We start from the raw sequence: 13,835 nt of genomic DNA, 5'->3' as shown, positions 1-13,835 counted from the left end.
CTGTCCAGTCCAAAACGTTAAAAACAGACCTGAGGAGGAAGGTGATTTCCCCATCTTCAAAACCTTCCCCATCTTCAAAAGCTTATGGTTAGCAGAGAGCTTAAGAACGAGTCCTGCTTTGGACAACATGCTATATCAAACCATTAGCTCAGAGTGGCAGTAAAAGGGAACAGGGAGGAGGGCATAATCTCTGCTCTGGAGGCTGGCATGCTTGTGTGGTCATGATAAGCCATAGTTTAGGTTACTGTGTGTTGTGCAAACCTGGTCAATGTGTGGGATCCCAACTATTCCATCAGAGATCAGAGAGCAAAGGATGTGCAGTGTTATTACTATGGGTTTCCACATTCATGTGCTGTGTTCTCTGTTCATCAAGAAAGCACTCTTCAGCCAAGGTAGAAATGCTTCCAGCTCACTAGTAGAGTCTAAGGGTGATGAATTGGCTATGTCTTGTTGAGAAACATGGTTTAGCTAACCAATTCCCAGCTTTTAAAATACAATTTGGAAAGCATGAAAAATGGGTCTGATAAAGAATTCATTCACCACCACCACTGCCACTGTCTTTTATCAAAAGAGAAAACTCTGCTGAATCTTTGTAGACCAGTTCAAGAGAAATAAATCTCAAAAAAACCCCAAAACATTTACTGACATCTTTTTAAATCGGTTAATAAAAACATTTCAAAACTGGCAGAACATAGCAAAAAATATAAGCCACGTGTCCAAATACTGATTCTAGGCACATCTTAAATTTTATATCATTTATTCCATTTCAATTCCACTAAGAAGCATTACTGATGCAATTACTGCTTCTGTTTATGCAATGATTCACTTTGAAATGTTAGACTAATGAAAGCATTATTTTGCTCACTGAACATCTGGGGGTTTAGCTTATGCTAGTTTATGCAGGATTCCCTCTCCAACATAAGCTTTGATTTTGTGTAATTTACAGAAGCCAAAGTGATGGCAAAATTATTAAATGGAAAATAGGCACTTACAAAAGCCGCATGTTTGCCGCGAAGGCCACGTGTGCACTGCTGCCTCCAAGGTTTCCAAACAATAAATCCCAAGAGGTAAAGAACAAACATGGATGTTTTTGCAAATGTACTGAAGAACGGCTTATTGTACACAGTGAAAACATACTGCAAAGGGAAGGAAAAGAAAGATGGTTAAATGAAAGACATGTCATATGACCAGCATAGTCTTACTGATCAACTCTTTGGTACTACTTCAAATTCCTTGACCGTCACAGACCATGGGAGGGCTACCATATGGTCCTCTGGATGTTGCTGGACTAGTTCCCATCCACCATGAACATTAGCCATGCTGGCTGTGGATGATTGAAGTGGAGTCTGACAACATCTGGAGGTCCACCAGTTAGCCCCCTGCAGTGGACAGACATACAAAGAGCAGAGGTGTAGTTCAAGCAAGAAAAAGCTACATATCCTGGAAAAGGAAGAGAAGAGATGCAGTGCTCCTGGGTGTGTATTTCAGGATTGCCCACTACACCACCAGCCAAGAGAGCCAACAACTGGGGGTGGGAAGCTGTTCTGGCACATGGCAGTATGGTGTTCTGGTATGAGGCTTCTGGCCCCCTGCAACTTTTACCTGCTGTGGGTTAGATTCAAGGACAGACCTGAGAAGATGGCATTCCAATGGCTACCTATGTTAGATAGAAAGCAGAAATAGTCTAAAAAGCTGAGGTGGATCCTTCTGTAGGGCAGCTGATGTCAAGAGCATCAACTCCTGGGAAGGGAGGAAGTACAGAGGGACATGATAAGAGAAGTGGGTTGTCCTGTGCAGGAATGGCAGCTTGCAACCTACCTGACTGCATCAGAGGCTAAATGAGAGACAGACTTTGCAATACTATCCTGCTCCCAAAATCTGAAATACAGATTTATACAGAAAAGCTACAAAACGTTTGTAGTTGTTCCCCACACCTAGGGAGGGAAGACCACAGTCCTTTGAAAACAGGAGGATCTCACAAGCTGCTTGGAGGTCAACTACTCTGGCTAAGAAATTTATTTAAAATATTTACACACACACCCCATCACAGCTCGAAATGCTCCCAAAGTAACTTAAGAAAATCAGCAGTAAAACACGTTCCTACCCTTAGGCTTACAATTTGAAAGTCAGGACACAAAGGGGATATGGGAGGCACCAAAATGAGGATGGAAACAGTTCATGTAGCCTAATGAACAGCTAAGTAGGCTAAAAGGCAGCTATTTGCTCAGTAGGTGTGATGGAATCGCCTCTTTCCCTCCACTCTGCAGCTGATGAAGATAACAAATTTATACTGGTCTATTCAGAAGTAAACCTCACAGGATTAATGGGGTTTTAACTACATATGTAGGTTTCCTCCTATATACGTGGGAATTGAAAGTAACTCCTTTCCGACTCAGCACAACCCTAGCAATGTGTTCTGCTGTCAGCGGCTGATGAAACTAAAATCAGTTTTCACCTACGGGCAGCCATTCCATCAGGCTGCAGAGAAAAGGGAGAGAAGCCTGCCGATGCGCTCTTCAAACCACACAATCAGGGAGGGAAGCAAAGAAAAGAAAACACACCAGTTTTATTTTCATCAAATGATTAACATCCCTTCCAATTGTTCTGAAACTACATAGACACAGAGACCAACCATTTTTAAAAGCCAGTGAAAATAGGATCCAACAAATCATGAAGGAAGGAACTCTGATGGAAAGAAAAATTGGCCTGTAGGGGGCTACATAAAATGAAGACAGGAAGCAAACATGGCCCCTGAGTCACAGGCTGCCCACCCTGGTTTTAGGGAATTGACTCTCTGACTTAGACAATTCTGGGCTTAAACTACCACACACAGCTCAGTGGGGGACCCTGAGCCTCTCACTTCTCTCTCAACCTAAACTATATCGTAAGGTGGGTGTAAAGATAAAAATGAGACAATCCCATGTATGCTGCCCTAGCCTGCTAGAGGAGTATCGATTTTCACTTTATTGTAACGGATATAGACATCCTAAGGATGTCCCCATAAACTTTGCTAAGCCCACCTTCAGAGATTTAGCATATAGAGAGAACTGCTTACCCTAAGGCAGCAATTTCTGTATCCAATCAAAAGGATCTGTGAATGTCTTCATCTCTACACTGTCACCTATTCTAACATTTTCATTCAGCTTCATATTATTATAGGAATCCCTGAAAGCTACAATTCTTCTCCCAGTTTAGGAATTCCTGCCCAAAAAATTGGGGCCCCAGCATATCTATGGAAGACTGTGTTTTGTTAAGAGTTTGCTGTTTAAAAGTCATACTTATAGGGGATTTGGAATTATGAAAAAGAACTGGCAAGATTAATTGAAGTTAATTATAATTCGTGACAGCATAAATGCTGGGAAAGGCTTCAGGCAGGACCAGAAATGTAGCTAGTCAGGTATGAAAAGCTGCTCACCAAGAACCAGTCAACCTGCTTCTAGCAAGCAAGTACTAAGATCACTGTACAAAGTTAATGGAGTGAGTGTTAATTGCTCTCCCTTGAGCATGCTGTCCTACTACATTAAGGTGAATACACTCTGACATCATAAAGAGTTTGTCCACACTAGTTTTTGCCCCGCGCTTTCTAGCCACAAGCCTGCGCTTTCCCGGTTCGTGTTCGAAAGTTTTATCTTTTTGTCCTGCCACTTTCCCCAGGAATAGCAGATCTTTACCGCTGAATCGGAGCAAACAGCAATTTGAGTTTTCCATAGATTGCTGTTTGCTCTGATTCAGCAGTAAAGAGCAGGTTTTCTCAAGTAAAACATCCCGGAGCTGTGCCTAGAAATGCAGAGCAAAGGTAAAGAGGGGTGGATGAGCCCCAAGACACACTTACCGAAGTGAGTTCAGAAGAAGCAACCCATATCACATCAACAAGGAGAAGAATGACAATTCCAAGAGCCATGCGCCTACGCTGACTGGGAGAACTGCTCTGTGGGTTCATCCGGTTCATGATAAAAATCCACACCATTTGTAATCTATGGCAGCAATAAATAAATAAATACTTTTTTAAAACTATGTGGGCAACAGGCTTTGTGCTCCAGATCTGGATGGGACACAAACTCAGATAATAAGACACTGCTAAAATGTCAACTAATAACCAATCCACAGGAACGAAACAGGAAGCAGTTTATTACAACTGACCTATTACTCTTTCAGCTAATGTTTCTGTTAAAAACGTGGTCAATCCATGGGAAAGATTCAGGCACCACTCCCTATCAGCTGATTTCAGTTTTCACTTTTGATGGTGTGGGGCACTTGGAAGAAAGACACAGGCAGGTAAGCATGGGAGCAGGTGTTTCTTTAGCAGAAAAATGAAAACTTGTGCCCTTGTAAGTATACTAGGATTACAGCCAATAGGAAAACAATGGAATCACTGACGGAAGTGGGCTTTTGAAGTCACATTTATAAACTAAACTGTTACAATACACTGGGCTGGCTTTGTTCTTGGCTGCAGCTCCTGTTTAGCAAGGAAACAGCTTAACCACAATCACTGGTTTGGACATGCTAAGTCATACCTTGACCTAGCTCAGCACAATGAGAGAATAAAAAAGAGCAGGCAGGGACAAAATGACTACAAACCATAATCTGGCTTACTGTGTCATGTGAATGAGGTCACAAAGTGGGATTTGTCAACGAGCTGACAAAATAAGCATTTAAATAATAAATCTGCTAGTTGTAATTCCTAGCCGCCCCCCCCCCAAAAAAAAACAACCACCATTGGAGCCAGCACCTATGTTTGTGTCACAACTATCTTGGGTTTTGTTTGACAGAAGAAATGGAATTAATCCGTGTTTGCTTTATTATACAGTCAAACCTCATTCTGCGTCTGCCTCCACTTGAGTCTGCTTCAGCGAACTTCCGTGGCAAACCCAGAAGTACCAGGCAAACCCAGAAGGAATGGGCTACTTCCGGGTTCGCCCCTTGCGCATACGCAGATGCAGCACTTCGACGTGCATCATTTTCGGCTTGCGGACGGGTCTCCGGAACGGATCTTGTCCGCAAAACGAGGTTTGACTGCATTGATAACAATGTGTTTGGATAAGGATGCTAAGTATCACCAGCTATACACGGGACAATTTCCATACCTGCTCAGTAACCTTTTAAAGTTAAAATAATAGCTGGACTCTGACAAGTTTCATGGCATCATGTTAAGGTGAAGGCTGCCTCCTGGAAAAAAACAGAGAAATAAAGGGTATCAAGGGCTATAAAGAGACTATGCTTTCTTAACTTTGCCACCAGGCTTTATGTTTGCCATTTGAGCTAATGCACACACCTGTTCCACAATCAAAGTATTCCCCACATCCTTCACTTAAGAAAGTCAGCAGTGTGTGTAGAAGGCTGGCTCTGTGTAAAACAAGCGTGAAAGTCAAAACAAAACAAAGCATACCCAACACAAATAACCTGTCATAATACAGCAGCCGCAGCTCAGTAAAGGGCAGCAGAAATGAAGCATAGATGGACTGTAAATTCCTGGTTCAGGCAGAAATGGAGAGCAGAAGCTTTTTAACAACAATGACATCAGAGTGCAACATGTCAAGCCCACAAACCATGCTGGACAGAGACAGCAAGACAGAGCGCTATCAAAGTATTATATCTTTAATACTTTAAAGATTTTTACAGATGTTTGCCAAGACAGACACAGCTTTTTAAAAATAATAATCATAAGATCCACAACATAGGAGAACCTCAAAATAATTTTCCGATAATGAATAAAATATACCTTTTGTGAAACATAGCGTAGTGTAGTAATGTACCTATATAAAAACTGAATCAAAGGACTAAAGGAAACTATAAAACTGAGTTTCAGGTCTCATCATTTTGGAGGGGTGGGAGCCACAGGTTTTAATGCACGTTTTTCCTTTTTTTAATGTAGACAACTATTGCATGGTGAAAACACATTCTTAAAAATAGTCATGGCATGATAATATATTTCTCACCTCTTGAACTGACAGACATATCTCAAGGATCATATTTTTTTATCTATGGGTTTGTGATGTTTCTGGGGGAAAAACAAAAGAAAAACCAATCCTTAGCAACTGTGCTGCTTAGTAATGCTTTATAAGATGTTGACCTGTTAAGTGTTTCACCCCTTTCATTACAGGATTAGATTATCCAGGATGTATTAATACACAGTATGTTCTGTATGGCAGAATACTGGACACACTTGAGCTTGCAAGTGTCTTTTGCTCACCGCTGAAATAAAAAATGACTTCAACCAGAGTCCTATGACATGCCACTTTATTTTCATATCCTTTTTTCCTTTTACTGCACTAGTAGATTCATTGCGTTATAATAAAACTCTGTTCAAAGAAATGCATATTTACCATTTATAAAGGAAAATAATAAAACACAGCAAATTAGTAACTATTTGTTATGAATCATGCCAATTTTTGTAAACATTCTCATAAAAACATTCTGGTAACATGTCCGAGCACATCTAATTGCATAGGTTTTAACTCCATTCTGTACGTTCACTTTCAACAAATTTGAATCAATATCTTAACATCTATTCTTAATTTAATTAAGAACATTAATTATAGGCCTCAAGAACATCTTATAGGACGCTTATGAAAGCCTATGAGATGGCTATGAAAGCTGCTAAGAAATCTTACTTTGAAGCTTCCATTGCATCCGCTAGCTCTCGCCCGGCACAACTTTTTAGAATAATTAGGTCAATAACGTCCTCACAGCTGTGAGGCATTCGCGAGCTTTTTTGCGGAGAAAGTCCTGTTGCTCTGCCGTGACCTCCCTGCCAATTTAGATACAGTGACTGAACTGGAGGCCCCTCGACTGACTTCAGGTCCAGTGTTGGACCATTTTGATCAGATACTCCCTACTGATGTGGATAGATTCCTCCAAGTTGGTAGGCCCACCACCTGCCTCCTTGATCCGTGACCGTCTTGGCTGATTAGGGAGTGTCCAGATGTTGCGCGGACCCCCCTGGTTGAAATTATCAATTTGTCCCTTGACACGGGGACATTCCCAGGGGAACTGAAGGAAGCAGTGGTGTGTCCACTCTTAAAGAAAACTTCATTAGATCCCTTAGACCTATCCAATTACCGCCCAGTTTCAAATCTTCCATACCTGGGTAAGGAAATTGAGAGAGCGTTTGCTGAACAGCTTGGTAGGTTTCTGGAGGAAACATCGGCATTAGATCCATTTCAGTCCGGTTTCCGTCCTGATTTTGGGACGGAGACGGCTCTGGTTGCCCTAACAGATGATATCCGTAGACAACTGGATCGAGGCGGGTCAGGACTGCTGATCCTTTTAGATTTGTCAGCAACCTTTGACATGGTCGATCATGATCTTCTGGACCACCGCCTCGCAGACGTGGGGATACAGGGCATAGCCCGTAACTGGTTGTGCTCTTTTATCTCTGGTTGGGGACAGAGGGTGGCACTAGGGAGGGAAATGTCGTCGCGCCACTCCTTGGTGTGTGGAGTGCCGCAGGGCACAATTCTCTCCCCGGTGCTTTTTAACATCTTTATGCGCCCCCTTGCCCAGATTATCCGGAGCTTTGGGCTGGGCTGTCACCAATATGCTGATGACACTCAGCTCTATCTGCTGATGGATGGTCACACCGACTCGGCCCCAAACACACTGACCAGATGCTTGGAAGCTGTGGCTGGATGGTTTCGTGGGATCCGATTGAAACTGAATCCTTCGAAGACAGAGGTCCTATGGCTAGGTCGGGATGGCATGGGGATGAGGGACCAACTCCCTTCTCTTGCGGGGGCCCAATTAGTGCCATTGCCTTCCGTTAAGAGTTTGGGTGTAATCCTTGACGCCTCCCTTTCCATGGAGGCGCAAGTTACAGCAACAGCCAAGGCGACATTTTTCCACCTTCGCTGCATCAAGCAGTTGGTCCCTTACCTTTCCCGCCCCGACCTGGCCACAGTGATCCATGCGACGGTCATCTCCAGGCTTGACTACTGTAATTCGCTCTACGCGGGGCTGCCCTTGAAGCTGTCCCAGAAACTCCAGCGGGTACAGAATGCTGCAGCGAGGCTCCTCACGGGGTCTTTGCCATGGGAGCATATTCACCCAGTGCTTTTCAAGCTGCACTGGCTCCCGGTGGAGTACAGGGTCAGATTTAAGGTGCTGCTTTTGACCTTTAAAGCCCTTCACGGCCTAGGACCCTCATACCTACGGGACCGCCTCTCCTGGTATGCCCCACGGAGAGTCTCAAGGTCCATAAATAACAACACCCTAGTGGTCCCAGGCCCTAAGGAAGTTAGATTGGCTTCAACCAGAGCCAGGGCCTTTTCAACTCTGGCTCCGGCCTGGTGGAACGCTCTGCCTCATGAGACCAGGGCCCTGCAGGATCTGATTTCTTTCTGCAGGGCCTGTAAGACAGAGTTGTTCCGCCTGGCCTTTGGCTTGGAGCCAATTTGATTCCCTCCCTCCCTCTCTTTCTTTTTTCTTTTCCTTCTCCTCCTGCAATGAGGCTACATTTTAATATTTTAATGTTCCATTATTTTAATGTTGTATTTTATTTTTGTTTTTAAGTTGTAATCATTCTTCTTGTTTTTATTATTGCTTGTAAGCCGCTCTGAGCCCGGTCTTGGCTGGGGAGGGCGGGGTATAAATAAAAAATTATTTATTATTATTATTATTATTATTATTATTAATGAAACATGAAATATTGATAAAGTTGGTCAACAACCTTGAAAAGCTGACTCATTTTTGCCAGTAATCCTTGTTCATGATGCCTTGGTGACCTCACAGAGGGATAATGTACACAATCACGGCACCACCATAGCAACTGGTTGAACAATTCTGCAGCCTTCTATACTTGCAAGACTTAAAGAAACCTTTGCTACTGAAAAATGACGAGGTAGTTAACTACATATTGGTCCATAAGGATTTATTTGTTCCACCTATAGTCCACTGAAAGTTCAACAATAAAGAAGGCACTATTTTGTCTTTTAAGGACCAAGGTAAATAAATTCATTCTATGCAAAGATATGAATTTGAAATATCTTTCAAATATTTCATATTATATGAACAGCATAATTCTATACATGTCTACTCGGAACTGAGTTCAGTGGTGCTTACTACCAGGTGAGCAAGTAGAGGATTGCAGTCTAAGTGTTCAGCCAGTAGGGATATTTTTCATCACCAGTTCTGAGTGTCTGACTTGTAAACTGGCAGTGTAAACTGCATCTATAACTGACTATCTTTCTAATTAAGAGAGATACAGATGGAGGGTTTCATAGCAGCAACATCGAAATGTTATTATAACGATTTAAAAGGAATTGTTCTCTTTCCCAAAGCCTCAAGCTTCAGTGCTAAAACCATGCTATATCTGCCCAAATTACATTAAAGAAAGTGTTGTGCTGAATATTAAAAATGTAACGTGCTCAAACAATATGAACTGATTTTGTAAATATTGTTTCATTCTTACCTGGATATGTTACTGTCGTGGCATCAAAGTGTTCTCTGTAACACTACTGGTATAACTAGTTGTCAAATGTCTAAATAAGTAAGAAGACTTGGCATTAGTTCTGAAGTTCTTAGCATTCAAATTAATGTCAATCACATTTTAGTCTCTCTTTTTTAACCATTACACAACCATGCTTTTACAATTATGATACTTACTTTGTGGTTAAAAAAATCCATTCTTTATGGATTTTAATAATAATAATAATAATAATAATAATAATAATAATAATAATAGTAATAATTTATTTATACCCCACCCTCCGAAGCCAAGACCGGGCTCAGGGCGGCTAACAACCAATAATTAAAACAAGTTGATTAAAATACAACTTAAAAAACAAGATTAAAATACAACATTAAAACATTAAGATGCAGCACCACACATTTGCATACACACATGATCATGAATCACTGCTAGGAAAAAGGCATGCCAAGTTTGACCTGCAAAGAGAGAGTTCTTGCCAATCTCACTGCCCACCTTCCAATCTAGCATTCAAGCCAATGCTTCAGGTGGCACAATGCCCATCTACCTGTTTCTTCAAATCAAATATAACCCCCAAACCCCAAGTAGAAGGAAAGGAACCTCTGTCAAACCAGAAGGTTCGCTTTTCTTCCTCATCAACTTGGCACTTGGGTATTGCTTTTATTGCTTTGCTTGTGAAGGAGCTAAGAAACCCATTGCTCTCATCTCTTGCAACCCTGCATCTACTTTTAGAAGGTTAAAGATGTTCAAGATCCCAGTAGTGTCGCTAATGGCAGTGACTGAGATACTAAGTGTGAGCAAGTTCTGCAACTACCATCATACTGTTCTACTGCAACACCATCTTTTTCCCAGAGCTATGACAGAGCATAACAAAAAGGAAAACAAAGAATTGGCTACCATTGTGGTGGGGACTAAACTTGTTTTGCTCTTCTGGACACTCTAGCCAGTAAGGAATCAAGCCTCCTATATCTGCATAGCCCCATATTCAGCTCTGGATACTGAGTATGGTAGCATGTTAGGAAATGGCTCATCCATAAATAAACATCCAGTTTTATTTGAATTGGAAATAATACCATATACACTTTGAACTAGAGAGGAATTATAATTTTGTTTAATTCAGTATCAAAATTACTAGAGTTTGATGCTATTTTTTTCAGATTGGAAATGTTTACTAACTAGGACACTGCCACTAAGAGCCATTTCCAAATGCTGTACTGAAACAAACTTTGCCCCTGTGTTTGCCTAAATCACATGTACTTCAGATCCATCAATAACAAATAAAACGTGTTACTCCAATAAAGAAAAGCTGATGCCTGCCAAGGAAACAGACAGCTGCAAGTCAATGTTGATATTCAACAACTGTTTATACTTTTAAGATACAAAGCACCTATATGCATAAAAATATTAGTTTGCATTCAGTGATGAATGCTGAAATTATACAAAAACCACCTCCTGAAGCCATACACCTGATTCAGCACACAGGATAATGTGCAGCTTCTTTCCAACATGGAGTCCATGTACATCCCATATTCCATTATAGCCCTATTTACACATTCACAAGAAAGTAAGTGAGCTTAAATTAGGAGAGGGACAGAGGCATACATATTAAGATTCACCCTCAACATCTGCTTGCACCAGATCCGTTTCAGACCTTCACACATGGAGGAGGAAAGGCTATAAGCCCAATTGTGGTCCATTCTATTATAAGGTAGTTGCTTACGTTCATATATTCCATTTGGGTGTCTATATATTGGCATACATAACATATTCTGTGCAAGTTAAGCCAGGTTCTTCTTATTGCTGACACAGCACTGTCAAGTTATATGATGATATATGCATTTACTGAGTAACAAATATAGCCATGCTGGCCCATAAGAAAAACAACTGCAGAATCCAAAGTTGGGCATTACTTTTACTAGGACCAAGCAAATTGTCACAAAACAATGATCATAATTTTGGGGCATTTTGGTACTGTGCCACTGTAGGTTTTGCAGTAGATTTACTGAATTACAGAGGCATAAAAACAGACCCCTGCCTCTAAAATAACTTCGGAAGTTGTCTCACACTTGAAAGTGGTTCTACAGAATTTCAGAAGGGGGGGGTCTTTCCCAGCCCTACCTGGAACTGGGGGAGAATGAACCTACAAAGCAGATGTTTTACCACATGCGCTACATACAACTCTTCCCCAAACAAAAATTAGGAGGGAAACAGCACAACACAAGAACAGTCCTGCTGGTTCAGCCAGAAGGCCAGACTAGCCCAGCACCCTGTTCCTGAGCACCAGCCAACCTTTGGGAAAAGCTGACAAACAAGACAGGAAGGCAATACTTTGGTGGTGCTGCTTCCCAGGTGCTGTGTCATTCAGAAGCATATTATCTCTGAACTTGGGAATGTGTCCAAGTAGAAGCCACAATGACCAACAGTCCACGACAGGTCAGTCCTTAGCCGACCTGTGTAACCCCATTTTCAAACCACCTAGAACTAGAGGCAGTCCAGTGGCAGGGAATTCCACAGATTTCACTACAGGGAAGGAGAGGAAAGAGCTGGGGGTGGGGTGGGGTGGGAGATCCTACCTCTTCCTTTACTGGATGAAAAGAGAGAGAGAAAGTGGGACAGGGGAAAGCAGGATTTTTCACCTCAGAGAAAGGAGAGGGCATTTAACCCACCGACCGAGAGGAGAGGAGGGTGGTGGTCGGGAAGCTGAGCCGGGGGAGAAATAGCGTCGCTCCTCCCGCCCACGCAGGCTCCGCGGCCAAGAAGGAAGTACAGCAGGAGGATTTTTAAACACACGCACACAAACATACAGACGCCAACCCCGGTTGCTCCCTGACCCCCTGGAAGTGAGTGGGTGCGGCGGGACAGCAGCAGATTGTCCTCACCCCCGACCACACACGCAGCGGACTGGGTGTGCGTGTGCAGACCCTTTTGCAACGCTACTTAAAGGGAGAAATAAAAGTGCACTTGGGCACCGCTAAGGACGGGTCTGCTTCCCTTCTGCCCGCCGGGAAGCCGCCGCACCGAAAAGGGAGAGACGGGGTCCTGGCTGGCTGGTGGGGCGCTTTGACAGGGAGCTGCTGGGAGAGGCGCCAGCGTCCCCGTCGAAGCCGTTCCCACCCGCCTCTTCGGGGCTCCCCTCCCGCGCTCCTGCCATGCCCAGCCCGGAGAAGCCCGAGTTTTGCGGAAAGAGGGAGAGAAGGAAGGAGGGAGTACCTGTGTGCCGGACCCCCGCGCGACCGCAGCCCCTCTCCGCCAAAGATGGTGGCAAGCGCCGCCTGCTCCGCTCCCACAGCTGACTCGGCTCAAGAGCCCGCTCGCCTGGGCCGGAGTGAGTCGACCGCCGAAAGGAGACACCCCTTCATCGATGCGCTCGGGGTTCCGCTCGCCGGCCTAAACCCTCTGCTGCCGCCTCTCTCTCGCTCGCTCGCTCGCTTCCTCCCTCCTCTCCCCCGACCCATCTGCATCACGCCCGCGGAGAGTAATAATAGGACAGTAGTATTAAGAGAGCTTGAGGAAGGCGGGTGGGAAATGGGAGAGGGCTGCAGAAAGAAGAAAAGGGGGAGGGCGGAAGTAGCAAAGGAAATGTGGTTTCTGCCTTTGGAGCAAATTCTAAACTTAGCTGCAGGGGTTATGATTGACTTTGATGGGAGGTGGGGTGAGTTTAAGGCTGCAGCTTTAAGGAGGCAGATCTCCCTAAATTTAGTAAGTGGCTCTATGATATAGCTAATATTTGTATGGGGTGTTAGGGGAGGGTGGTACCTCTGCTGACACGTCCTGGGGACACGTCCTGCTCCTTCTGGGGTAGTTTGCCCATCTTTGGTTCCCACCCTACACTCAGCTCTCACCCTCGGCTCCCAGTTACAGGTAGGAAGCCGTAGTGGTCTGCTGTAGTCGAAACAAAATAATATACCGTATTTTTCGCTCTATAACACGCACCTGACCATAACACGCACATCGTTTTTAGAGGAGGAAAACAAGGGAAAAAACATTCTGAATGAAACAGTGGATGTATCATTTTTGTGCTTCATGCTGTGGCCACAGACATGTGATCTGATGGTGAATTTGGGGTGACCCAATGCAAAAATCCTGATAATTCCTGTGAATCCATGCTTTGTAACCACATTTTTGCACCATTGCAGCCCCAGGCAACAGTGGGTGCGTGATTTTTTGGGTCAGGCTGTAGCCATGGACATGCTATGTGATCTGATGGTGAATTTGGGGTGACCCAATGCAAAAATCCTGAGAATCCCTGTGGATCCATGCTTTGTAACCACATTTTTGCACCATTGCAGCCCCAGGCAACAGTGGGTGCGTGCTTTTTTTGGTGCAGGCTGTAGCCATGGACATGCTATGTGATCTGATGGTGAATTTGGGGTGACCCAATGCAAAGATCCTGAGGATCCATGTGGATCCA

The 13,835-nt window shown here is 43.6% G+C and overlaps 1 protein-coding gene across 5 annotated transcripts in view; it reads right to left on the bottom strand.

Annotated features, from left to right (window-relative positions):
* SLC35F5 (solute carrier family 35 member F5) overlaps positions 1 to 12,759 on the bottom strand; it is a 32,728-nt gene extending 19,969 nt beyond the window's left edge. For 2 of the 5 annotated variants that reach the window (XR_013394465.1, XM_028744451.2), the window contains exons 1-7: positions 12,635 to 12,759; positions 9,407 to 9,476; positions 5,937 to 5,998; positions 5,273 to 5,343; positions 5,085 to 5,166; positions 3,833 to 3,974; positions 993 to 1,136 (exon numbers count right to left, since the gene is read on the bottom strand). Coding sequence is in view for 4 of the 5 variants with exons in the window: in XM_028744451.2 (XP_028600284.1) it covers positions 993 to 1,136; positions 3,833 to 3,967 (279 nt within the window). In the remaining variant the exon portion in view is untranslated. The remainder of the gene's footprint in view (positions 1 to 992; positions 1,137 to 3,832; positions 3,975 to 5,084; positions 5,167 to 5,272; positions 5,344 to 5,936; positions 5,999 to 9,406; positions 9,477 to 12,634) is intronic. The other 3 variants (XM_028744469.2, XM_077935428.1, XM_077935437.1) reach the window with 3 other exon arrangements.
* Positions 12,760 to 13,835: the final 1,076 nt, after the last annotated feature.

This window comes from Podarcis muralis, chromosome 1 (assembly GCF_964188315.1).
Source record: "Podarcis muralis chromosome 1, rPodMur119.hap1.1, whole genome shotgun sequence".
Taxonomy (NCBI): domain Eukaryota; kingdom Metazoa; phylum Chordata; class Lepidosauria; order Squamata; family Lacertidae; genus Podarcis; species Podarcis muralis.
This window is presented reverse-complemented; position numbering and strand designations above follow the sequence as displayed.